We start from the raw sequence: 27,292 nt of genomic DNA on the forward strand, positions 1-27,292 counted from the left end.
TTTGCTTTTTTAGTCAAGCCTCACCACAAAAAAAATAATTTTGTTTTCAACCATTTTTTAAATTTTTGGGGGCACACGACACACCCTAGTGTCGGGTTGTCAGCAACTAATCTGTCAACAATCTCTTTGAATGGTAGCGCACGCCAATTCATATAAGAGTGTATTTTTTTGACCGTTTACAAACTGGTTGCCACAAGAAACGTCTCCCTTGTTTCTGTGTGCGTAAAATCTAGAAGGTTATTTACACTTTCTAGTAGAGCTAGCAGCTTGGCTCTGAGGGCGGGACTCGAGGTGCTAAGACAACCGACCAGCTGCAAACCTCAAGACGGAAAGTAATGGAAGCCTACCGTCTTTACTACTCTTCCAAGAAAACTATGATGACACACAACAAAAGATTGAACACTAAAGCTGTGAAGATACTTCAGGCGTCAAATGCTGGAAGTGTCTCAGCCGGTAGGGGCAGACGTGCGCGGAGCAAGGCGTCACCCGATCGTCATTCAGCGACTGCCCGCACCGACCAAAGAATCAAAATAGCAACGTGGAATGTCAGAACCCTCGCAAAACCTGGACGATTAGAAAACCTACTCCAAGAACAGAAGCGTATGGGTATTTCCATTATGGGAATAAGTGAAATGCGTTGGAAAGGAGCTGGTAAGAGCATTCGGGATGGATACACCATCATTCATTCCGGCGGTAACAAGGCCATGTACGGAATTGGTATGATCATTGACCAAGCAATAGCAAAGTGCATTGCGGGATACTGGGCACTTTCTGACCGTATCTTACTCGTTAAATTAAATGCAAAGCCCTTCAGTCTGTCAATTATACAGGTGTATGCACCAACATTATCAGCAGAACCGAAAGTTCTTGAAGAATTCTATCGCCAGCTAGACACCGCCAAACAACAATGTAAAAAACGAGAAATTACGATCGTTATGGGCGATATGAATGCCAAAGTAGGTGAATGACGATACGGAGATGTTATCGGGCCATATGGCCTTGGTATCATGAATGAACCTGGGCAAATTGGTGCAATGCGAACGAACAGACTGTAATGAACACATGGTTCCGAAATCACCTGAGAAGACTTTGGACATGGAGAAGCCCCGCAGGCAATATCAAAAATCAAATTGACTATGTCACTATAAACAAGTGTTTCAGAAGCGCTATCTCGAACTGTCGTGTGCTCCCGGGCGCAGATTGTAACAGCGACCACAACCCCGTGGTAACCACGCTCCGGGTGCAACTACGCAAGAACTCAATAAACAAACAACAAAACTCTCCAAAATTAGACTACGAGCAGTTATTGTCAAACTCCCAATTACAATCCGACTACAACGTAGAGGTCAAGAACAGGTACGCTGCCCTGTGTGACTTAACTATGAATAAAGAAAGCTCTGACGACTTTTCTTCAAAATGGACAGCTCTTCGTACCGCCATCACAAAATCGGCTGAAGCAGTTATACCGCACAAAGCAAAAGCTGCCAATCAAGTATGGATGACCGACGAAGTTCTAAAGCTCATGGATAAGAGAAGAGAATTGAAGAAAGATCTGAAAAATTTCAACTCACTAAATAAGAAAATCAAAACTCGATGTAAGCAACTGAAAGAACGATGGTGGAACCAACAGTGTGACGAGATTGAACGTAGACCATCCATTGCTCACATCGAAGTGAAGAAGATGCAAAAGAACTCTGTGCACTCCTGCACAGGCTGCATCAAAGCCAAGAATGGTAACATCTTGCTGGAAAAGGATGAAATCCTCGAGAGATGGGCTGAATATATCAGAGACTTGTTCGACGATGCTCGTGGAAACAAACCTGCGATATCGAAAGAGATGGATTGACCACCGATTCTAGAAAGTGAAATACGTCACGCTAAAGAAAGCCAAATTGAAAAAAGCTGCAGGTCCTGATGCTGTGCATACAGAAACCCTTGAGGTTTTAGACGATTTTGGAATAAAAAAGTTGACTGAAATCACGAATGAGATTTATGACAGCGGAAAAATTCCGGAGGACCGATTACAATCGATCGTCATCACATTGCCGAAGAAACCCGGGGCGATTGATTGCGAACTACACCGCACAATCAGTCTAATGAGTCATGTCACCAAAATTTTTCAGACCGTTTTACTCCATCGACTACGCAGATGCATCAATCCCGAAATCTCAGATGCGCAATGCGGATTTGTGAAAGACAAAGGAACTAGAAACGCCACATTCCTAATCAGAACACTTGCTGAGAGGTCGATAGAACACAGGGAAGACCTGTACCTCTGCTTTATGGACTACAGCAAAGCTTTCGACCGCGTTAGACATGAGCCTCTAATGGAGATGCTTGACAGCTTAGACACAGATGGTAAAGACCTCCGACTTCTCAGAAATCTCTACTGGGATCAATCAGCAGCAGTCCGGATAGATGGCGAGCTGAGCAAGTGGACACAAATTCGGAGAGGTGTTAGACAGGGGTGCGTAGTCTCACCTGATCTTTTCTCACTCTACGGCGAAATGATCTTACGACATCTAGATGACAAAGAAGGCGTCTGTGTAGGCGGACAACACTTCAACAACATAAGATACGCAGACGACACAGTACTAATCGCCACATCAAACTCCAGTTTACAAAATTTACTCGACATAGTCATTAAGCAAAGTGAAAACCTTGGACTTAATTTGAATGCAACAAAAACCTTCTGCATGACTATCAAAAGAAATAATTCCAGTATGCACTATCAAAATACAAAATACAACAGTCTCACAAGTAAATAGTTTCAACTATCTGGGTTCTATGGTCACTTCGAATGGTCGATGCTGGAGCGACGTAAAATCAAGAATTGCACAATCCAAACAAGCTTTCATCAAAATGGACAAAATACTGAAATCTAATTCAATCTCTCTAAACACTAGAATAAGAATTTTACATGTGTACATTTGGTCAGTTCTGCTATATGGCTGTGAATCCTGGACTGTATGCCCGAAGATAGAAAAGAAGATCAACAGTGCTGAAATTTGGTTCATTTGTAGAATGATGGGAATTAACTGGATGGATAAAATCACTAACGAAGAAGTGTGCCGCTCTGGGTGCATCCCTGGCGTCCTCATCACAACTATCAAAAAAAGGCAAATGACATTTATCGGGCATGTCTACCGCAAACGCGGAATTGAACACTCGGCAATGATGGGGCGATTTCCTGGTCAGAGACACCAGGGGCGTCCACGTTTGGAAATCTTCAAAAATCTTTCAACATGGACAAACCAAAATTTTGAAAACCTAATTAAAAGTATGGACAATCGATCGTTGTGGAGACTCACGGTAGCCGACGCCTTATTCAGGCATGGCCAATGATGATGATGATGACCACAATTGCACGGTCTGCTCTTTTCCTTTTTTGGAAAGTTAATGGCACACATAAACCAGTTAATTTCTGACTTGTAGGCTATTTAATTACTGGCTTGTGTTTTGTCCTCAGATTAACTAAAATGATTTTATAAATATGTAATAATTACATAATAATATGAATACTTCAATGGATGACTGAAAGTGAAAAGTCTCTTCGCTGCCTCCTTGCCATTATATGCTGATTTATTGTTCACGTTTCTCGTTCAAATCTTGTTATTGTATATGTAATGTTTGTTGTGCATAGCCATAGTCAGAAATAAAAACGATTAATATATTTAAAAAACACACTAAGATAAGTTGAAACGTATACCCAATGGGTATTACCCATTACCCAGTAGCCAATACTGTATTTTTTGCTCTAATCCGATGTAAAGTTCCGTCTTCAAGACTCAGCGCAATCACTCCTCGACATTCACCTTCCTCCATAAGCAAGTCCATTGCAAAGTACTCAATGAAATAGTCAGTATTGAACGCTAACGACTGGAGAAAACAATTACATTGGAAGCATTAACAATTTAAATTGTTAATGGAACCACTGACCAACTAAATTGTAAAAAGTGAAAATTTGTGCATGAAAAAACTGTGACAATATTATACTTACTTTACAAAAACATGAAAACTGTGAGAAGCACATATTCTTTATAGTCAGAACCATTTATAGAGTCGGAGACTCTTCAATCAATTCTACTCATTAAAACTTCCGTGGAACTGCCACATCAACCCCTAATGGCATCACGTTTGATTCTTGCAACAAAGAGATAAAAATTATTTAAAACTTAAGGTTCAAGATGTAATCTTTAGGCAAGTTGGTCTGTTTCGGAGACTCCGATTGGAGATACAGACGAAGTCGGTTAATAGTATACTGCTTAAACGTATCAATCGTTTATTTGAATCAAAACCTGAAATCCCAAACCAAATCCAATCTGATGTTGCATCTGAAAAAGCATCAGGATTTGCTTCTAGTTTGCATACTTCATTCATTTAATCGTATAATTATACCCGTTAGCGAAAAGAGAATGTCTCTTTTTTGCTTCGCATTATTGTCTGCAATGTTCAAAGGCGAAATGAAGCAAAGGTGAGACAGACGCATGCTCTCAAAACAAAGACAAGTGTCTGTAATCCCAGGCCATAATCTTATGTGCTAGACATCGCACTACAAAGAACCAATTTTCGCACAGCTGGGCGTCATTAAAACAGAAGAGCACACAAAAGAAATAATCACACTAAAGAAGTTTAAACGCTTTTGATGTCATCCGTCGGCGACTGGCCTTCCATGGAGTTTGCAGAAAAATGCTTTGATCATACCTGCTCAGCCAAGTCAGCACAGCTGGTCTTTTTTACATTGTTTCAACGTCTGCAGATAATTAATCAATGTAAAAAGGACCAGTTTTGCTGGCTGGAACATACAGCATAGTGTTATGTAAAACAGAAGTAGTAAACTCTTTAAAGTTTAACCAGAATTGTAAACAGTTGTAGGACGCATCAGTTGTAATGTGCGTTGCAGCCTAGTCAGCACAGACATCTTCCCAACAATTACGCCCATTCACAATAAACCTTTTTTTTAGTAAATTGGTTAAACGAATCAATCGTAGAATCGTATCAACACGTCTGGCAAATAGGTGATTCGATTAACCGATTTCGTCTGTATACCAATTGGAAGACAGCCTTTTCAGAGATTTCGGAAAAATAACCCAAAAGTCTCAGTGAAAAAAAATTAGAGGTCAAAGAGAATTACTTAATCATAACCAACTAAATTAAAAACAAATGACAATTCAGAATATGCAGAAACAGTCGCTGCATTTTCAAGAACCAAATCAGTCGTCTTCGAAAAAGCTGTCTTCAATTTGGAATGTTTTCGAATAGTCCCAGACTGATGTTTTGCACGTGACTCTGAATACTCTGAAGTGTTTTCTCACCCTTCCGTAAAGTGTGTGCAACAAAGAATGCCCGGTTCGGTCGGCCACACAGCAACATCTGTGGGCTTGTCCACCCTTGCCGTATTTCAAGCTTTGACCTCCAAAGGCTCGCTGGTATATTTTTCCTTCACTCGTTCGACTAAAGGGCATTCCATAGTTTTCAAGCTGAACACATCAAACTCAATTTCAACCTAACAACTTAAAAATAATTGTTTCACACAGAACTACAATATATGCATATGTGGTTCTGAAAGAAAACATAAAAAAATACCAACCGATAAATTGGAAACTTGAAGAAAAAGTATACTGCAGTACCGTAATGCACCTTATCAGCATCTTTGATCATAAGATCAACAACACGTTCAGTCGTCCACAACTAGGAGCATTTTAATTCTCCAAGAACTACAAAATACTGAAGCAAAGTGTAGGCTACAGATAGGGTGTAAATTTGAATGGTGCATTTGGCTCTGTATAAAACATTAGTGTAATATTTATCATGGCTTTGCTTACATTCATCTAATGGCATACAAATGTAGTTTAAACAATGAAACCAGAGATTGTAAACTTGTAGTAATGAAGATTTTGTTTTGATATAAATACTTATACTGAACCTCGATCACAGCAGCTGGAGCTTCTTTTGTCATATAATGAATAGCATCTTGATCACCCAACCAATCAGAACCTTTCACTGTGTCATACCTAATCCAATAACACAAAAAAAAATCATAAAAGATGTGATGCAAGATGTAACATTTAAACATTCTACTTCAGATAATTACATATTAAGTCTTAATATTTTACAACAATAATGTAAAATTATAAAATCTTTTTTGCGTTCTTTTGTTGACTGCAGGCTAGGCGACCACAAGAGGTTGAAAATAGGGATGTGCTAATTACAAAATTTTTGCCGATGCCAATTCTTTGGGTAAATGATTAAAGCTGCTTTAAGTTGGCGCTCTACAAGTGGTTGCGATTTTGTTACAAGTTGCTGCCTTTGAAATGTCTAAAAACGTTCACTTTGTCGCCTCCTCTAGACAGCGTGATTTTTTTACGGTAGTTCTTCACTTCTTGCGCGCTACAAAGTGGTGATAGATTAGTCACGCGTTTTATTTGTCATGGAAATCAGTTAAAAGATAAAAATTGCCATCGCTCACAGAGTGCAAAATCAACGTAGCTTAATGCAGTGTGAAAAATATTATCTTGTGAGGTTTGCAGTATTTTTCTCGCAGAATTAAAGAAGGTGCTAGAAACAAGAAGAGAAAAAGACTAGAGTGTAAAAGAAAATAAATGCAGTGGTATTGAATATACAAAAACCTTTAAAAAAGTAACACACTAGCCTTGCATTCAAAGTGCATCAATAGGCGAAAAAAGAAAAACATCTTGTGAAGAAATTAGTACCGGTATTGTTTTTGAACGCAGAGTTGCAACCAATCTTGTTGCTTAGCTTTTTGTTGCTTAGCCAATTATGTAATAACTTTTTGAAATATAAATAAAAAAAATATTTGGTTCTGAAATCGTTCACAATGTTTAAAAACAATGACAACTTCTAACTGTACACGTTGTCATTTCTCTTCTTGCTGCGCTAAAAATGTCTGGTATATTCTACAGATCAAAGAAAACTCCCTAATTTTGCCGAATGCCGACTAGAGCTGGGCGATATTGGTAAAATCATTTCGATACGATATTACCAAAAATAAAATAATATTATCAAACTTTCGATATTTTACGGCGAATTGCGAACCATGGTTTTAATTAAAGAGACAAATCTTCTGCGGTTACCCCGAGTAGTGAAAAGAACACTAATTCAAAAGCGTTTTGAATCTTTCAGACAGTTCCTCACATTTTCTTTGCAGTTTATACTCTCTCGCTTTTTCTCTTCTTGCTTTTAGCGCCTTGAATATGCAAGCGGCACTAAAATAATAACTATTATGTAATAATCCATTTCTCCTTTAACTTGTAAACCGTTGTGTAATCATTCAACTTTTATATTTTATCTGGTCTGATTTTCTCCTGGAATGTTTTTCGTCATTTCAAAGAAAGAAAGTATTATTACCGCCATCTACAACTGCATCTAGGCTGCTAAATGCTCTAAAAGTTCATGTGACCAATGACCATCAAAACCACCACTTGTGAATCAGTGAGGTTTTTGGAGTTTCAAATGCTGGTTTTTGGCTAAAATGCTCACACAAAACTGGTACCTATACTCTATAGTACATTAGTCCAACGAAAGCTTGTTATTTAGTTTAGCCATTGTAGACTAAAATCTTCAGATTGGGGGTTATTTGACATAATTGCTCAAACTCTACAATTCAACATGATTTCAGGATACAATAGTACATTCCAAGACATCTGGTAATTCTTCTTTAAATTTCCATCTCAACGCCTCCACCCCAACAATTACTTTTCAGAAGTTGGCAGGGGATGATAGGTTGATTTGTTTTTTCACATTCACAACTATAAACAAAATTTTGATTGACCTTCAAAAAATCACTCAAGGCGTAAATAAATCTTGATTTACTGGTGCATTATTTACAGCTTTCTGCTGCAATTCACTTTTCAGATAAATCAATGTCAAAAAAACTCACTTTTCTGTAAACATACCTATTTCTTAGTTAACATAAGTTCATGATAGACCTAAACGTAAGCTGATCCAGTCTAATAGATAAAATTTTAATATTTTGACAACATTTCAAAAGACATAATATCAACAAAAACTACAAAACACAAGCACTCAAGCAGCTTATCAATTTTATTTAAAACCATGGTGATAAGTGAACCATACACCATCCAAGTTGTAACACGAAAGCCAGTTCAATATTAGGCTATAACAGAGACTCAAAACACAAAAAAATCACAAATGTTGTCACATACCATACAAGAAAATGAAATATCTTCTTATCTTCTGGCCAGTGTCAAACCTACAACAATGCTTGATAGGAACAACTCGGTCACATGTCTTGTAATACAAAGGAATTTATTTTCACACGAGTCAGTTCAATCTTAAGTAGCTAAAAATCGCTTTTGATTAGCTAGCAACTAGATCATCTTTAGACAAGCTTACTCAAATAGAATCAAAATTTTCTATTTCAATGAGCTTAACTGAAGATGATCTAGCTGCTAGAAATCGCTTTTTAGCTATTTATGATTGAACTGACTAGTGAAAATAAATTCCTTTGCACATGTTGTCACATTATGGTAAAAGCTCTGTCTAAATACTGTAGATGACAATTGAAAACTCATTCATTTTATGCTGGCGAGCAAGCTGGTAGGCACCAGAGCTTTTTCAAGGCTGCCAAACTATCATCCCCGAAAGCCAAAACAAAAATCTGTCAGTATGGCAAAAAAAGCTCTTTTCTGGTGGAAAATAAAGCCAAAAATTAATTCCAAATAAGCATTAAGACTGCTTAATATCATTTTGAACAACACACTTGATTGATTGAATCTTTATCTTCGGACTGGGAAAGCTTCTTGCAGAGCTTAATCCTGGCAGTTTAGCATACTTGTAGACTGTAGAGGCTTTGAATCACTGATGCAGGCCTGGTCACCGAGATTGACAGAGTGAAGTTTTCGATTGTTGTTGTCTTGTTACCAGAGAATTATTCCATCCATTAGATGCCGCTGAGTGGAGAGCAGTCATTAACATGCGCTGCTCAAGTGCACACCCCCGAGAGTCAAACCAGCGCCGCTTGATCTTGAAGCTTTTTCGTTCCAGAAGTAACGCGCTAACCAACTGAGCTATCGGGACGACAGAAGTCAAACCTGTTACAACAAGTCTGGATACAGTTTGTGACTTCATTTCACAGACACGGTTGTGGTCAAAAGTTTAACACCATGCCGGAAGTAATGTTCACTGGTCAATACAATCTTTCTTGGATGAAGTTTTTTAATGGATCTAAGGTAATTTGGGGGCGCTGAACCCGAATCTGGTGTTAGTTTTTGCTCATCACATCACATTTTTGAGGTATGAAAACTTTTCTTTTATTTTTAATTGATATTTTCTCCGATTCAAGTTGTTGCAATTAAGCACTCATAAATAAAATAATGTTTGCAATGGGAGGCATTTATATTTTATACCCTAAGAATGCTTTTCTAAAACTACTATTGTGATTGCATCCTTTTCGGTCATTATTGACTGCATAATACAAACACTAAATAAATGAAATATATTTGAAAAAGCACAATTTGGAGCATTGTGCTCATCACTGGTAAGGCACCAGTAAAAAGCTGATTTTTTTAGTCATGTGTCTTTCTAACAGAATTGAATTTGCAGATTTAAGCTAAACATATGCAAAATAGATAAAACTGTCACATTAAAACGATTTGTATAGTGCTGTAAAAATCTACATCATATCTTGGATGTGGTACAAACAAACGCAGTCACGGTCGTTCATCACATCAAAAAATTTCTTTTTGTAGCTGATCTCATATGATACAGCTTCGGTAGAGAGTTTGTCTTGTTGAACCATAGGCATACGTAGCCGAGCATGGTTATCAAGTTTAACATATTAAAGTGCAACTGCACGATGACTTTGACCGCACTTTATCTGAAAGAGCATGTTTCAATCTATAAATACCGACCTCGCCCTTACTTTTTAAGGCTATATTTATCTCAATAAAAATTATCAAAACTATGGTTTTCCACGCACTTGCATTTTTGGCCACGTTCCTGTAATGGCGGATTGCATTGCGCAACACGCGGATTATGACGTCAGTTGGAGTCAGACAGAAGCGACAATTGCTTTTGCAAGTTCTTTAGTTGTGTTTATTCTAGAGCAGTGGTCGGCAACCTTTTTTAACAAAAGAGCAATTCTGTTACATATTTTGGCAGAAATGACCAGCTGAGAGCCACGAAAGGTAATAAAAAAGGGTATGCTGTTTAGTGTTCACGCCAAAAGCTGTAAACTGACCTGATAAAGTCAAAACTTGAATAACAAAAATTGTAAAAAAAGTATATTATTTCCTGACAGAGTATCACTCGATCAGAGTTGGCTCATTGCTGCATCATCTTGCACAACTAGTAAACAACGTTGTTTTTTTTCATTATCACAGTCGAACCCATAGGCTATACCAAATCAAGTCAAATTTAGAGGGAGCCGCTTCAGAGGAGCTAAAGAGCCGCAAGTTGCCGACCACTGTTCAAGAGGAAGGAGGTTTTTTTTCGCTGCTTCGATCTTGTTGCATGTGCTTGTTATGTGAAAGCAGGTAGTTATAGGCTCTTTGCAATCTCAAGTTTGAAAAAAATAAGCCAGGTCTGTTGACTTATCCATTGAAATTGTTGGTTAAGGGACAGACCAAAGCTGTCATAGGCCCACGCGAGGTAGTACGGTAGGCTACGTCTTAACCAATGTTATGTGACAATTGAACCACGTATGGCGGAGAGCACCTCTTGCATCACTGTGTTAGACGAATCCCATGCAATGGTCAATCCAGCAGTCCTACAAACCTTCTTCAGGGTTGATAGGAAGAATTGGGAAAAAGATGGCAAGCCCAGAGGACGCGATGGTAAGTTGTCAAATGAGTGAGTTTACTTGAGCTTGTTTACAGTTCAACAACCTTTCAAGAGCTGGTTGCGTAATTGTTCCATTTATTATTAAACAAAGCTGTTATATCTCCCAGGCAATTCAGGCTGGTCGCTTATAGGCACGTGCTGGAGTGGCTGTTGGATGGAGTAGTTCTGGGCAAGTCGAACAGAGTCGTGCTGCCATCCTGCATTGTCTCTTTCATCCGCAGAAAGTACCCCAGCGACGATGGAGATTATGCTGGGTTCCGAAGACCAGTGTTACCATTTTAGTCTTTTTAAAACCTAATCTGGTTTAGTTGCAACCGTTTGGTTTATTTTTTTTTCGATTTGGTGTGTTTTTTGGTCTGGTTTGTTTTCGATTTGTGTGTCGTAATGCGATTTATCATCAGTATTGTATGTTGGTTTATTTTTTAGTTTATTTCTGCTTCAATTTCGTTTATTCTGGTCTTTTTTTAGCTTCATCTAGATTATTTTTAAAAAACCTAGATGCCAACACTGCCGAAGAGAGTCCCAATGAATGCTAAAGCGTTATCGCATGATAGTCGACTGTAATATGTCCTACAATAGTAATACAATACAAAATGTTTTCGATATAACCAAGTTTGCCTGTTGTAATCTACAAAACTAGCCTTCGGCGATGGGCTTCGCAAACCACTCCTGGCACACAGGCATGAACAACTAAATTTGTATAATGCTGGCTGAAAGATGCGTCTTCATTAAGGAATGGATGCCTTATAAATTTGCGCATTCACTAGCAACCAAGCCTATCTCGGCTAGTTTGGTCTCCACTAAGCTCGACTCCAACTGATGCCATATCACTAGGTGGCGTTAACGAGTTTGCCACTTCCAGGTAGTGTGAGAGAGAAGCGCTAGAGAGCGTGGGAAAAGGGTCAGTTTCTCGGCTGTGAGCCTCAATTGTAAGGAAGTGAGTTTTTCAACAGGTACCGGATGTCTTGGCAATGGATTCTAGCCAATGTTAATGCGATCGTGCAGTTGCACTTTAAAGATTATTATATTTACAAAAAACACAAAACTACGCAACAATTAAATATCGAACATTTTCGACATCACACAATGTCCTCTTCAGGAATAACATATATACAATTTTTACTACATCTGAATAAAATACAATGGTTATTATAACTATAAACAGGAAAAAAACAAAAACCGCACAGTACTTCTGACTAGCTCAAACTCAACGATATAATACCTTTGTGGCAGAATTAGTGGTGCGATACTGACGAGCCCAGCCTCATGGGTGAAACACGGTGTCTATCGCTGTCAATTCTTGCTACAAATCGGCTGCCGAGAAACATATTGTTGATTGGATGGTCTGAATGGCTAGCGTGGAAGTTACACCGTTATGGTTAGTGAATCGCAACTGCTCGCTGTACTAGTGAGTGCTCAGCCTTGTGCTTATAGTGTTGAACAGATCACATGTGGTAGAAAGGCAAAGTGCGAAAAAGCTAATTTTAAAATACAGAGAGCAAAAAAGATGAGCCACAAGAATACAATTATTGTCTGTTCAAAGGTGGATTGTTACGTTTTATGTACAGGGCTTCTAAGATTTTAGTTTGATACTCAGACCTGCCTCTGGACATAATCTCAAATTGTTTTATAGAAACGTTTTTACCAATTTTGAAGTTCTGGCATTTCAAGGGCGACCTTGGCCAGGTCGATTTTTGACATTTCCAGTTTCTTTGTGCCTTTTGAGAGTTCTCTAGACCCAATTTCTGTTAATTTTTAAATCCTTGTAAAATATAAATATCACTCCTTGGCTTGCCCGATTTGAAGAGCTTTTATTCAAATTTTTGTTCATCGCCTATAAAATTTAGGCCTAAAAATATAAAATTGAGAAATATTCACTTTATTATCATTGTAACGCTAAATATTGATGTTATATACACTATACAGTTGTTTGAAGTTGTAACGTTAATTATTGATTGTATGATATATCAGGAGTGTGTGAAAAAAAATGCCACCAATGCTTATGGCTCAGACAAGTAACAAAACCTGTTGGGCACTTTTTCATTCTCTTTATTTGTTTTGTGGTGCTATTGTTACTTGATTTTCCAACAAATTTAATACTGAACAAATGACATTCACTAAGTTGTATCAAGCCAAATCCTACATATTATGCATGCAAGGGTTTGCGCCATGGGTGTACCAGGTCATTCAGTCAACACTAAACAATTACATTTACAGCCAAACTAAATGGTATGCAAAATGATTCAAGACAATCGCGATGGCAGACTAACATGTGGGTCCACTAATAGCAAAAATCATTTTAAACTTAAAATTGACAACTTGAACATCAGAAAGAGCGCAAAATTTTATTACCTAGACTGCTGCGGTCAATTTTGAGCGCATGCATTGTATGTTTGGGCTAAACATCCATTGTATGATAAAAAAAGTTGCAAATTTGTCCATTCGAATTAGATTAATAAAGTTTTGGTAGAGCGTTTGCTTTTTTGAACCATACACAAGCAAAACAAAGTAACCTTAGCGGGTTTAACATAATGTATTACAGTAGACACAAAACAAAACATATAACATAATAACTCAAATGCTTTCGACACCTAAGACCAGAAATTAAATTGCAATGTATATAAAATAAAAAATCGCAAGATAAATTTGACTTTACACTATAACAGTTAATGACACTCTGGACTGTAACGACACTCTGGACCGAATAGCTGCCGGCAGTTATTTGCTTGTGGCTCTTGTTCCTTTTCTGTGTGTTCTAAATGTTTGTCACATGCCTGTAGTTTACACCTCATGTGATCTGTTTCCCACCGCATAATTTACTTGTAATCATTCTTGTATCATTTGTTCAGTTTGTGCTTTTCAGTCCAAAGTGTCGTTACAGTTATAGTGCAAAGTTAAATTTATCTTACGATTTTTCATTTTATGTACATTGCAGATTTAATTCCTGATGAGGACACACGTACGTGTCGAAAACGTTTGAATTATTATGTTTTTTTGTGTGTAATACATTATGTTAAACCCATTAAGGTTACTTTGTTTTGCTTATCTATGGTCCAATTAGATTAATACTTTATTTGTGAAGGCTTGTTCGAAATAGATTTTTAACAATGGAAATATACACAGGCATATTTTTCGAACATTTGTTTCAGTACCGGTAGTCTATTGAAATATGACAAAAAATGGACATTTTAGCTATGTATGAATGCAAAAAAATTTGGAAAACTTATTTCGTTTATTGCTTTACCAGTTTTACGGGTTAGTTTATGAACATTGTTTATTGAACAGCTTGGGCCACAACACTTGTTCAGCGCTGTTTTGTGCTAGAATACCTAAAACAGGTTTTTTCTAAATAACTGCTTTTTTACTCAAGATAGGCACAATCATTGTTCTGAAAGCAGATAGGAAATATGTTGTCTGCATCTTTTGACACAAAAACCGTATTTCTAGCTCAAGCAGTTTTTGAGATATGCAGATTTGGTATTTTGGTGGAGGGCGCAGAACTTGAGGGGGAGAGGGCCACCCTTTAATCAATTTCAAATTCAAAAAAATTTTGCAGGAGTTATTTTTTCTGACAACCTTTCAAAAGGGTGTCCTCAGCAAAATTTAAAAAAAAAATCATTTTTTGCCAAATAAGAGCCACCCTAATGTGTAATTGTGTATGTTATTTTCATCATTTATAATGAGGTGGCAGCTGACTAGATGACCAACTGGTCTTTCTAACGTCTTTTCTGATGATGACGTATTATTATTGGTGATCCGAAAAAGGGTGAATAACTGCATTTGATGGAATGTCATAAAAGTAGTTATTTTTAATACTCATTAAACAATAAATATATACTATTAATCAGGGTTGAGAAAAACCCGGGTTGGAAAAACCAACCTTAATTTGCCGCTATGTGGATGATATCTTCTTAATTTTTCCAACTTCCTCTTCTTCGTCAAAGTTTTTCACATTAATTAACTCCATAAAAAAAGAAATATCTTTTACAAATCAAGCAGAAGTTGACAAGTGTCTACCTTTCTTAGACGTTCTAGTTAGTAGAACGGATGAAGGTAACATCAACACCAATGTGTATCGAAAACCTACACACACTGGACATTATTCCCTTTGGTCAAGCTTTGTTCCTTTTCACTACAAACGTAATCTTGTTAATTCTCTTCTTTTCCGAGCTTACCGCATCTGCAATTCATATTCTTCCATACACCAAGAATTCGAAATCATTAAAAAGATGCTTGGACATAATGGCTACCCCAGAAAATTCGTAAATAAATGTATTGCAACTCTTTTGAACAAAGCACACAGCACTTCACCTAGTCAAAAATTATCTAAAGATCAAACTCGATTTTTAATCTTTAGCTCTGCCGTTTCTCGGTGACATGTCATACCAAATACGCAAAGAACTTCAATATTTAGCATTTCAACTAACCAAAGGAAAACTATCTATTCGTTTCGTCCACAAAACCACACATCTTTCAAAACGTTTTAATTTTAAAGACCGCCAATCCAAATTATCAAGCTCCAATGTAGTGTACCAACTGCCTTGTTCGTGTGGAGCAAATTACATTGGAGAAACAAATAGGAATCTTTACACAAGAATTTTAGAACACAAACCGGATCATCAAAATTCAAATGAATCTGAGGTTGCAAACCATTTGTGCACCAATTCAGACCACAACATTAATTTTGAAGAAGTTGAAATACTAGGGAGAGGAGAGGACTCAAGGAAATTGAAAATTCTGGAAACGTTATTTATCAAAGAAAAATCTCCGCAATTAAACTTGGACTTGGCATCTGCACCATTATATTTATTTAATTGTTGAACTGATATACCGTATAGCACTTATTCTGACTTGTCAAACCCATCTCGTTGATCCAGTAAATTGTAATTTTTTTTTTGTTGTTGTAAAGTTTTATCGTAAAATAGGCTACTGACTTCTATTACGCATCATTTCATGAAAAAACCTGACTTCTATTACGTTTTTTGCTCTCATAATAGCTTGTTGATGAGTCTTTGTGATGTCAGCCGCAATTTATTTAAACCTAAGCGGCATCAGGGATTGCTTACATTTATAACACTGAAGATGAAGACAATATAGTTTTCGAAACGTTTGTTTGCTGAACATGAGTTTGGTATCTACATTTTGAGCTCTTTATTTTTTGATTAGATTAACCCGGGTTTCTTTTTTAAAAAAACCCGGGTTTTTTTGGGTTTTATTTAAAAAAGATGCAAAAAAGGCAGATTCATGTTTATTTCACCTCAAATACTACGGGTGCAACCTAATTCGTACCATGAACAATTCGTACCATGAACAATTCGTACCGTCAGTTCGTACCTTGAAAAGATCAAGAGAAAAAATTAAAAAAAGCCAAAGTCGCTGATTGCAGTTTCCGCAAACATTTTAAAAGGTACCCAAACTGAAAAGATTGAGAGAAAAAATAGAACATCGCTGATCGCAATTTCCGTTTTTCCGCAAACATTTTAAAATTTCCGGTAATGATCCTAAGAGTTTGCCAAAGTCGCTGATCGCAGTTTCCGCAAACATTTTAAAAGGGTTAGGGTTGATTGGAGTTTCCGCAAACATTTTAAAAGTGTTTCCGCAAACAAACAAACTGAAAAGATCGAGAGAAAAAATAAACATTTAAAAAGTGTTTCCGCAAACAAATAAACTGAAAAGATTGAAAGAAAAAATAAAACAAAGCCGAAGTCGCTGATCGCAGTTTCCGTTTTTCCGCAGTTTTCGTTTATCCGCAGTTTCCGCAAACATTTTAAAATTTCCTGTAATGATCCTAACAGTTTGCCGAAGTTGCTGATCGCAGTTTCTGCAAACATTTTAAAAAGTTTAGGGTAAAGGTTGATCGGAGTTTCCGCAAACATTTTAAAAGGTTAGGGTTGATCAGAGTTTACGCTAACATTTTAAAATTTCTGGTAATGATTCTAGGAGTTTTTGTTTGTTTGCGGAAAATTTCATTAAGTCCTAAGTTGAAGTTTGTTTTTAGTATGGCACCTTATAGTACTTTGGTTCATTTTTTCAATTTTCTAATAAAAATTGGACAAATATGATGCTCTGGGTTTTTATGGGTTTTTTTTGGTTTTTTAAGTGAGTTTTTTAAAAAAAAAAAACACCCGGGTTTTTTTGGGTTGGGTAAAATACTGACAACCCTGCTATTAATACTACAAAAAGTGCTCAATGCCAAGCAAAAAGCCAAGCAAAGCAAATTACATCAAATATAGTTACTACTATATAGTTACTATATTTGATACTCATTATGCATTAGTTTATGCATATAATGAAAAATAAAGAGAAATGGGTCATTCCAGCCCAACTCAACCAACATTAATAAAAGTTCCATGGGCACCGTCTCAGATTTTGCTCAAAATTGCACCAAATGTACCTCTATGGGAGCAATGAAAAATTCCCAAGTTTCAGATGAAAATTCCAAGCAGCTTAGATTTTACGGCCGCTTAAACTTTAAGGGCCTCATCCCTTTTTTGTAACAGTGGACCGCCGCGTTCATTTTCAATGGTTTTTGAAGGTACATATCTTCATTTCTGTGCATGCAATATGCCTGAAAATTGGTATTATGGGTATTTCTGGGCTGCTCTTTCAGAATCTGCTGTCATAACTGGACTAAGAAAAATTTACATTTTGACCAACAAAAATCCAGTTTTGAGATGCCTGTAACTTTTTATCAACACATCCTAGTCCAATTATGACAGCAGATTCTGAAAGAGCAGCCCAGAAATACCCATAATACCAATTTTCAGGCATATTGCATGCATAGAAATGAAGATATGTGCCTTCAAAAACCACTGAAAATGAACGCAGCGGTCCACTGTTACGAAAAAGGGATGAGGCGGAGGCCTTTAAAGTTTAAATGGCCGTAAAATCTAAGCTGCTTGGAATTTTCATCTGAAACTTGGGGATTTTTCATTGCTCCCATAGGGGTACATTTGGTGCAATTTTGAGCAAAATCTGAGACGGTACCCATGGAAGCACTGGTTGAGTTGGGCTGGAATGACCCAAATGCCATTAAACAAAATAGACATTTGTTGGCGACCAAAGATAGAGAGATAAATAAACACTAATTCAAAATGTTCATACATATGCCATTTCCATTCATCTTCTTCCATGTTACCCAAGGCTGCATTGATTCCTCCCTAAAGACACATACAATGTCATTTTCCAAAGAAATACATAACCTTGCTTTTACAGAAGTCATACACAGAAATATAACATTGAGAAGTGATTAAAAAAAATTAGTAGCCACAACATAAAATTGATTAAAATTTGTATATGATATCAATTTAAAAACAGCTAATTCAAAATAAAAAATATATACTCAACCTTAACTTAATGATTTTCCAGTACACGACATATTGGTGAAACCCACTTGGGCGAGACCATGTGGGCAACGGACCAAGAGGGCGATGGTAGCGAAAGTTTAGCTGTTCAGAACGGTGGTGACCTATATAATTTATCTACTTGCTTTGTGGCGTCACAGTGTATCGTGCAGCTTAAGAGAAACCCCTTAGAAAAGACGAAAAACGAATGGCCAAAAGTGGTTGATGTCAGTTATGAACGCTCCCTAACTGTTATCGAAACTTGTCAGTCGCCATGCCGATGCGAATGGTGCATTCTGTTGAAACATTTTTCGGTATAAGGGATAGGCAGCAGAATCATTCGGCAACCACTGCAAAGTTCTGATTTTGTGTGACTTCATGTCGTAAAATGTAATGACTGTCAGTCACAATGTGTTCTGTAAACTGCTGATGCGCCTACGCAGCATCTAGAGCAGTGATTCCCAAACTGTGGTATGCGTAGCCTACCACTAGTGGTACGCATAGCCTACCACTAGTGGTATGCGGAAGTCTTCCATGTGGTACGCGAGAAACTCACTTTAATTGACAATAGTTTTGAAATAAATTATAGAATTTGAGCAAACTTTCAAATTACACAATGCGCATTATTTTGTCATTCAAAATACTCAACTTAGAAAATATCAACCCATATGATCAAAAAAATGAATTATTGAAACATAACTGATGCTTTGTCACAATATTTGTAGGGTTCCGCCATATTATCGTGCGTTTCTTTATGAATTTTTGATGTGTCAAATTACCAATGTTTTATTATTCAACTGATATCACACAGCTAGTCTGATCAAAATTTTGTGACACTTGTGCCCTAAATGGTGTATTAACGTCTCACATAGTGGTACACACTCAGTCTGTGTGTGTACACAACACCAGAACACTATCTTCTATCTTACTATGTATTGCTACTAATATGACTCAAAATTACTGTTGTAGTTTAAGACAAAGGAATAAAATAGAGCAGAACTAAGACAATAGGGATACACTGTCCTCAAATACACTTGCAAAACATGTTCAGAGAGCATTTGATGTGCTCTAAGTCCTATGTTTTAACTTTATAGCCATTTCTTCATAACAATTTTAGTTAAATTACTGGTGTTTTCTAAGTTGATTATTTTGGTTTATGCAAAACTTACATCAACCAAATTTGGTAAAAGTATTATACTTCAATTGCTTTGTTCAAAGAAAAAAAAATTTTTTTTGTACCTTTTTCCCAACGCTCCGAAATATTCCCCCAAAGTTAGCGTATCAAAAATAAAATAAGAAAAACTTTAAACCTAAATTACCATTTGAAATGTTCATCTTAGCATAATTTAAACTACAAAAATGAATTCCTTGGGTTTTAAATTGGTAAAATGCATGTTTTCATTATGAAAATCGTTCAAGGTAAAGATTTATTGCCAAAAAATGAAGGCGCAAAATGAAAAAATGGCTGTGCTCAGCTCCCAAAATCCTACTAGTGGCCGAAAATTCAAAGTGCTCTATCTCGGCCCCCAATGAAGATAATTCAAAAAAAATTTTTGCTATTTTCATCATTTTTTAGTATGTATAAATTATGTTAAAATAAGCAAAATCTGTGACTAGTGGTTACAAGGGGTGTTTGATTATAAATGGAATTACCCTATAATTACAATTAAATTCCTAAGTAAGAAGGAATTGAAACTAATGTTGCTGGTTTATAAAGACATGCAGCAGTTGAAACAAAAAATTATGCAAATTTGATGAACTGGCTATATAGATATCAAAGTTTCAAAGATGCCACGAACCTGTGCAGCAACAGTATGGGACCTTGTGGGAAATAACTTGGTTACACAAGCGGTTTTGAAGCCAGCTTCAGAAAGTCCAAATGCTGCTCTCAAACCTGCACCTCCAGCACCCACAACTACTGCATCATACGTATGGTCAATCACTGTGTAATCACTGGAGAATTGTTGCTTTTTTGCTGTTTGTCCATGTTCATGTTTATTTGATGAAATATGAACACAGCGGGTGTATAATGCAACAGGTCTTGATGCAGCAAGGGATATTTTCTGTGCAAAAGTAAATGTTGAATCATTATAAAGATGTACCATTAGGTGTTTTTAAAGGTAATCAGAAAAATATCAGAAAGAAAAATTCCACACGGAAAACATCCCAAATGGAAAATATTCATACAGAGAAGATTCACATAGAAAAAGTATCCATCTTGGTAATGGTAGTTGGCCTACAATATTTGAAGATAGGCCTAATCAGTAATTTTCAGTGGACCGGGTGCAATTGTACTGGACATTGTCTAAGCATGCGACCACACTTCTGACTTACAGAACTTACCGTAGTCAAAACTGCAGCAAACTAATTATAGTACCGTAAGTTATACAGCAACTATAACTCACCACTTTCTTTTGCAGTTCCTTGTTATGATAAATGAAAACAGTTGTTAGCCTACTTAAAAAAGTGTATGAAACGATTGGAAATAGTATATATAAAAACCGAAAAACAAATAAAACGACAAAAAACTTAAAACAAACAATGATTAAAAATAAGTTTTTAACCATCACTAAGTGCAGCACGCTAGACAGTAGACACTAGACAGTAGACAGATATTAGAAATTTCCCTGAAAGACTATACAAGACTAAGCAAACATTCATCAAAGATGTGCTACCAAAAATTATGTGGCTCTAACTTAAATCTAGATTTTAAACAAGGTAAAAATTTGGATTTTAAAATTCGCATTGTTTACTTCGCTAAAAATTTTCATATCATTTAAATCTTTGTGCCCCAACAATTTGTTTGGATCTGCTAATGCGTACAAACCAGCACTTTAAATTTCAATCTCAAAAGTATTTCATACTGTAAGCAATTTAAAACAAAGTTGATCTCAACACTTTAAATATTTGAGTAAGCTACACTGAATGTGAGCATTTTTTTTTTTTTTAATGTGAGCATAGCTTTGCATAATTACGTTTTATGTAAATTTCCATCGCACCTCTCCTAAAATAATCCTGTCCTCTTTAGTTACCCGTCTGCTAAAGGATATTTACATTTTTACAGGTCCGCCTGTGTTGAAACTGAAAGGTTAAGAATAACTGCTTCAAAGTCTTTGACACTTAGAAGTAGGCAATTAGTAGCTCTTTGCATTCTGGATAAGCAACAATTACCAGGCTTTGCAGAATGCATTTTCAAGCTACAGCTCCCAGTAAAGTGGTACCAATGCAGTCCTCGAAATTAGCGGCGGCACACGGCAATTGCCGTGGTAAATGCCGCCGCAAACGTCATAATGGCCATTATGCTACGGCAATAAAAATGCTGTCGCAAAATGAGCATTTAATTCGGACAAAATTTCTTCCTGTTTGATTTACTCGCAGCGGGAGTTTAATCAGCAGAAACATCGCACCAAGACCTCACCTCGGACTACTGTATTTTACTTGCTGTGAACACTCACACAGTCTTCGAAATTAGCATATTTTTACTTCGCAAAACCGTTGACGAGGCCAAACGGCAAAAGTTGAAATTGCCTCGGCAATTGCTGTGAACGTTTATTACGAAAAAATTGTACCAAAACATGTAAAACGAGAAGAGAAAAAAATAATCAAATAGTCTATCACGACCGCACTGTTTGATTTGTTGTGATGTAATAATGCCAAAAGTAGCGATAAAGCGAGCAACAAGATACGCACGCTGTTACGGTGATTGACGTTAAATAAGTCATTGGGGGGGAAAAAGTAAGTTAATTTTGGGTTGAATCAACGTTCGAGTCAGCACAAATCAATTTAATTTGGGTTATATCGCGTAACAACAATGCCCAATAAGAAATTTACGTTTGTTTGACATTAATTCGACATCTAGCGACGTTGAATTATCATGAAATAACGTTAATGCTCAATCAGGTACCGGTAACAAATCAATAGCTCCCTGCGAGAAGATTGCCTTGATTTACAACCTACACTCACATAATTTCGGCACAATTAGGATACTGCGAGCAACACAAAGTCTGCTGTTGGATAAAGAACTAGTCAGAATCGGAATCATCGGATGCTGTATCGGAGGATGAGGTTGTCGCGTCGTCACTGGAATACTTGAGGATGCAAAACTGCCCGTTAATGAACGCGCGATGCCATGTGATGGGAAGCATTACTTTTCTTTACTGCCAAAGAACCATTTATCCAATTTTGTACCACTTTTTATATTCGCAACGACACCGGTAAAAAAAACAAGCATTTGATGAAAGAATAACTTTTACGTAACAATTAAGCCAGTATTTGTAAGGTTGCAAACTTTTTACAGTTCACAAGAGCATTGTCAGCGCATAAAATAGCTTGCCTGATGCTCTGGGCTACCGCCGTGTGACACACGATGAAGAAGCGCATACAATTTCGTTTGATTAAAGCATACGGCAATTGCCGCCGCAATCCAAGGTTTGTTGATTTGGCAACGGCAATGTTTTTGCCGTCGTAGATGGAAGCTAATTTCGAGGGCTGCCAATGGCAATCCTAATTGGAGTTAAATATATGTACAGATTACAGGGTCATCAATAATTAACGTTACAACTTCAAATAACTGCATTTAACAAATGGTAGACAATTTTTGAGTAATAAACAATTAAACATATAATAGGCTATTATTGTCAAATAAATAAATATTTAGGAAAAACAAGTTTTACTCAATGTGTCCACCATTTGAAGATAACTCGGTGGCTTAGTGGTTAGTGCGCCCGCCTCTGAATCGGTAGGCATAGTGGTTAGTGCGCCCGCCTCTGAATCGGTAGGCATGGGTTCGATACCTTGTCGGGTCAAACCAAAGACTTTTTTAAAAAATGTTACTGAATCTAATTCCTGCTTGGCACTGAGCAATGGAGTGGATTCGGGTAATAATGTACTCAGTTGCGCCTCTATACGGCTGCATTGACACTGTTTGCTTTGTAAAGCGCTGAGAAGCTATGCATTCTGCGATGGATACAGCGCTATATAAAAACTAACATTATTATTATTATTATAAACTACTATGGTACTACTACATATGCTCAAGTTAGGGTGTGGCTGGTGCCCCAACCTTTCCTGTTTCACCTTGACCTTTGCATGGTATTGTCTTTTGGTATGCACAATGCATCTACAAAGTTTTATCCATTTTCAACTACGTTTACCTGCCCCACCCACTGGCTGAATATTTCAAAATCAGCCTTAATTTATAGAAAATAAGTGTTTTTTGATCTGACTGCCCCAGTGCCTCATACCCAATCACTTTGTGGAACTCTGATCTCAACAAATGAAGAGCTTGTTTCCAAAACCGCTTACATCCATTTTCGGTGATTTTGAGAAAACCACGAAAAACGTTTATGACAGTTTCGCTTGGTAAATGTAATGTGCTTTTGATTTCTAACGATGTATAACTACCTACTGAATTGAGCCATGACGTTTGTCCAGATCTAAGGAATATTAGAAGGCTTAGAATCACCTTTTTATAAAATTAGAAATGTGGATATAAGCGGTTTTGGAAATAAACTGAAGAATAAAAATTGCCAGAATGAAAGAAACCAATTTTTGAAACCATTTTTCCAAGCTGAGCAGTTGACCACCACTAATTCATCACCACAATCCAAATCCACTTTAAACAAAGCAAAAAAACACAGTTATAAAGCTCAAGTAGGCTACTAAGCAGTCTAAGCACCGTTGGTAACTGCAACAATAGGCTGCAAGCTTACAACAGTGGTAATCAGTGTTGCCAGATAGTAGATGCTTCAAACTACCAAACACATTTCAAATTTTGCCAAACTGACCAGAGACTGACTGTCAACTCACCAAAAATGTTTGCCAAAATTCTGCCAACTCAAAATTTTACTGCCAAACAACGTAAAATTCTGGTAACACTGCTGCTTATCACAAAACGATGACGAAAACGGTTTAACAATCAGCGATATGTCACGTGATACAATGGCTTAATATGATTGGTTAATTGTGGATACAAGTGGTTTTGGAAACAAAGTGTGATGGCGCGTAAGCGGTTTTGAAAGAAAACGCAATTTTTAGTGTCGAATTTGAAGCAGAAAGAGAAAGTTTTGGAAAAAAAGAAATGGATAGTAGGTACCTATGGTAATACTCTACCTAATGACACTCAAAACTCAATTTTGGTAAAAGTGGCGCCTAAGCGGTTTTGGAACTGGGCTCTTCAAATGCAATTCAAGAACAGTCAGGATTAAAGAACCTATAGATAAGAATGGTAACCCAAGTAAACAATTAAGTGCTATATCACATAAACTTATGGTTGTTGTTGTTGTTGAAAAAATATTAACAGTCTTATTATAAGCCACTCTTCTTATCGAATCACTTCATAGGCAATAAATTGTGTTTGCAGTCATCCTTCTGCTGGGCACAAACAAACTGGGTTAAGCTTAGAACACGGATACTTTGAATCAGAAGAACAAATATCCTGTTTTGAAGCAAATTGTTCAGACTGTACACACAAAACCATTTTTCTAAGTTGCTTTTGCCATGACCACAGAGTTCGCGATTCGGTTTTGTTGCACTACAGTAATCAGTATTAGGATTTTTGCATACGATTTCAGTTGCGAAAATGCCCCAGTCAGTATAAACTTCAACAATCTATTAAAATTCAACTTCAGTTTAAGTGAAGAAACCATGGTTGCAAGTTTTTTGTGTGGCTTCACTGATCAGGTAATCTAGCTCTATCATTTTCCACGACTTGTAAAACGTCTTGATAATTTTCCTCGTCTTTAGCTGCTGAAAGAAAGTCATTATGATAGCTTGACACCTCTTTCAGCGCTATCATTGACAACCACTACTCTTCACTTTTTTACATGCTTGCTCAAACGCAGGGCATGCTTCCCACTCTGCAGATTGTATCAGCTTGGCAGGTAGGGCAATGCTTTTCACACAAAATCTTATTTTGAACAGAAAAATATGTCATGGCTTCCGTGAGTGTAGCTGCATAAACCGGCAATGCTTTTCACACAAAATGTTATATTGAACAAAAAAATATATTGTCTTTTAATGCGCGTGTTCGGCATTTATTTGTTTTTAGTCCAGGTTTGCGTTGGCGAAAGCGTTATCAATAAATATTCAAGTTTCCGAACATGACTGAGTTCACTTTTAGTGAGTCAAATAATAACTACACTAAACATCAGTAAAAAATATAACATAGCCTATATTCAAGCCATGACATTTGCCTATATTCCTTTGTTTGCCGTAGCCTAGCCTATATTCCTTTCCGTAGTTTGTTCCTTTTCGTAGTTTGTTCCTTTCCGTAGTAGTTCTTTACGTTTGCCGTAGCCTATATTCCTTTCCTATAGGCTAGCTAATCAACTAGATGAATGCCAACCAAGAGAACAAGCTGGATTTAGAAGTGGCTACTCCACCATAGATCATCTACAAACAATCAACCAAATAATCGAAAAAACAAATGAATACAACTTGCCTCTCTGCCTTGCCTTTGTTGACTACAGTAAAGCGTTTGATTCAGTACAGATCCCTGCAGTGCTACAAGCCATCAGAAACCAAGCAATTGACCAGACATATATCAATATCCTTCAACACATCTATCAAAAGTGCTTTTCCTTCATCAGACTACACAAAGACTCAGCCAAATTTCAACTTAAACGAGGTGTTAGGAAAGGAGACACCATCTCTCCTAAGCTTTTCACAGCATGCTTAGAAGAAATTTTCAAAAATTTAAATTGGAAAGAAAAGTGTATCAAAGTAGATGGCGAATACCTATCCAATCTCAGGTTTGCTGATGACATTATTTTGATATCTTCAACACCCAATGAACTCCAAACAATGTTGACTGAACTCGACGAGACAAGCAAAGAGGTCGGTCTCAAAATGAATTTGACTAAAACACAAGTTATGTTCAATCACCATGTCAAAGGAAACCAAAACATTACATTAGATGGAACCAATCTCCAAAATGTACACAAATACACATACCTTGGTCAAATAGTAACCACATCCCCTGATAAAGAAGAAGAAATTAAAAGAAGAATTACACTTGGTTGGCAGGCATTTGGAAGAGCGAGTTCAATATTTAAAAGTAAATTACCGATCTCAATGAAAAGAAAAGTATATAATCAATGCATTCTCCCAACAATGACATACGGAGCAGAAACATGGAACTTAACGAAAGCACTCACACTCAAACTATTCCCTGCACAAAGATCACATGAAAAAGTACTCTTAGGCATTACGTGGAAAGACAGGAAACCAGCCAAATGGATACGACAACAAACACAAATCAAAGACATCATTGAAACAATAAAAAGTTTAAAGTGGAATTGGGCAGGACATATCATGCGAACAACCGACAACAGATGGACAAGAAGAGCTACTGACTGGATACCGCTTGACAATAAACGCAAACGAGGGAAACAGAAAACAAGATAGCGAGACTAACTCTACCAATTCGACAAACACTGGACACAAACATGCAAAGACAGACAAAATTATAAAGATATGGGGAAGGCCTTCATCCTGCAGTGGAATAAAAATGGCTGACAATGATGATGATATTCAAACAAGTGGTAGGCTTGAGTGAAGAGTAACTTAGTTTTTGTCAAAACCCTGACTAGGTTTAATAACAAGCAAAGTCGCACCATTATGCTTGCAGCTTGTAGCCAGGGCTCATATGCCCTATAGAAATGTATTCATGTAGTAGAGTGTTGTCTTATACAAACTCGCCACACGACCAATCCATCCCGAGTAGAAGTAATTGCGAAAGATAACAGATTAAGTAAGGTTCCATCTGGCTGCAACCTGTGTTCAGGATGCATAGCAAATGTCCTGTGGAGATGTGCCAATATCAAGAGTAGTAGAGCGTTGTCTTGCACCTAATCTCCACACGCGGCACGCGCATTAACAAAACAACATTTTATCTTTCTGTTCATATAAGATTTTGTTTGAAAAGCATTGCCCTACCTGCCAAGCTGATACAATATGTAGACTTTACTAGTAACAGCACCTAAATAAACGGGCACCACAGACAGTGCTCTGCACCTAAATATCCAGACGCCACAGTGTGAGTGCCTAGCCGCCTATCTGACCGGCGCCTAGCTGTCTGCGCCTAAAAGACGTGGACCCCAAATGCTTTGAGGGGTGATTTGGAT

General features: G+C 37.1%; 1 protein-coding gene across 1 annotated transcript in view; it reads right to left on the bottom strand.

Annotated features, from left to right (window-relative positions):
* LOC145774027 (succinate dehydrogenase [ubiquinone] flavoprotein subunit, mitochondrial-like) overlaps positions 1 to 27,292 on the bottom strand; it is a 134,603-nt gene that overhangs the window by 84,356 nt on the left and 22,955 nt on the right. Inside the window, exons 2-6 of the mRNA XM_082585160.1 lie at positions 19,967 to 20,230; positions 17,929 to 17,984; positions 5,927 to 6,014; positions 5,316 to 5,480; positions 3,731 to 3,879 (exon numbers count right to left, since the gene is read on the bottom strand). Of these exons, the coding sequence (XP_082441286.1) occupies positions 3,731 to 3,879; positions 5,316 to 5,480; positions 5,927 to 6,014; positions 17,929 to 17,984; positions 19,967 to 20,230 (722 nt within the window). The remainder of the gene's footprint in view (positions 1 to 3,730; positions 3,880 to 5,315; positions 5,481 to 5,926; positions 6,015 to 17,928; positions 17,985 to 19,966; positions 20,231 to 27,292) is intronic.

The sequence above is a fragment of the Aplidium turbinatum genome, chromosome 7 (genome assembly GCF_918807975.1).
Source record: "Aplidium turbinatum chromosome 7, kaAplTurb1.1, whole genome shotgun sequence".
Lineage (NCBI taxonomy): Eukaryota > Metazoa > Chordata > Ascidiacea > Aplousobranchia > Polyclinidae > Aplidium > Aplidium turbinatum.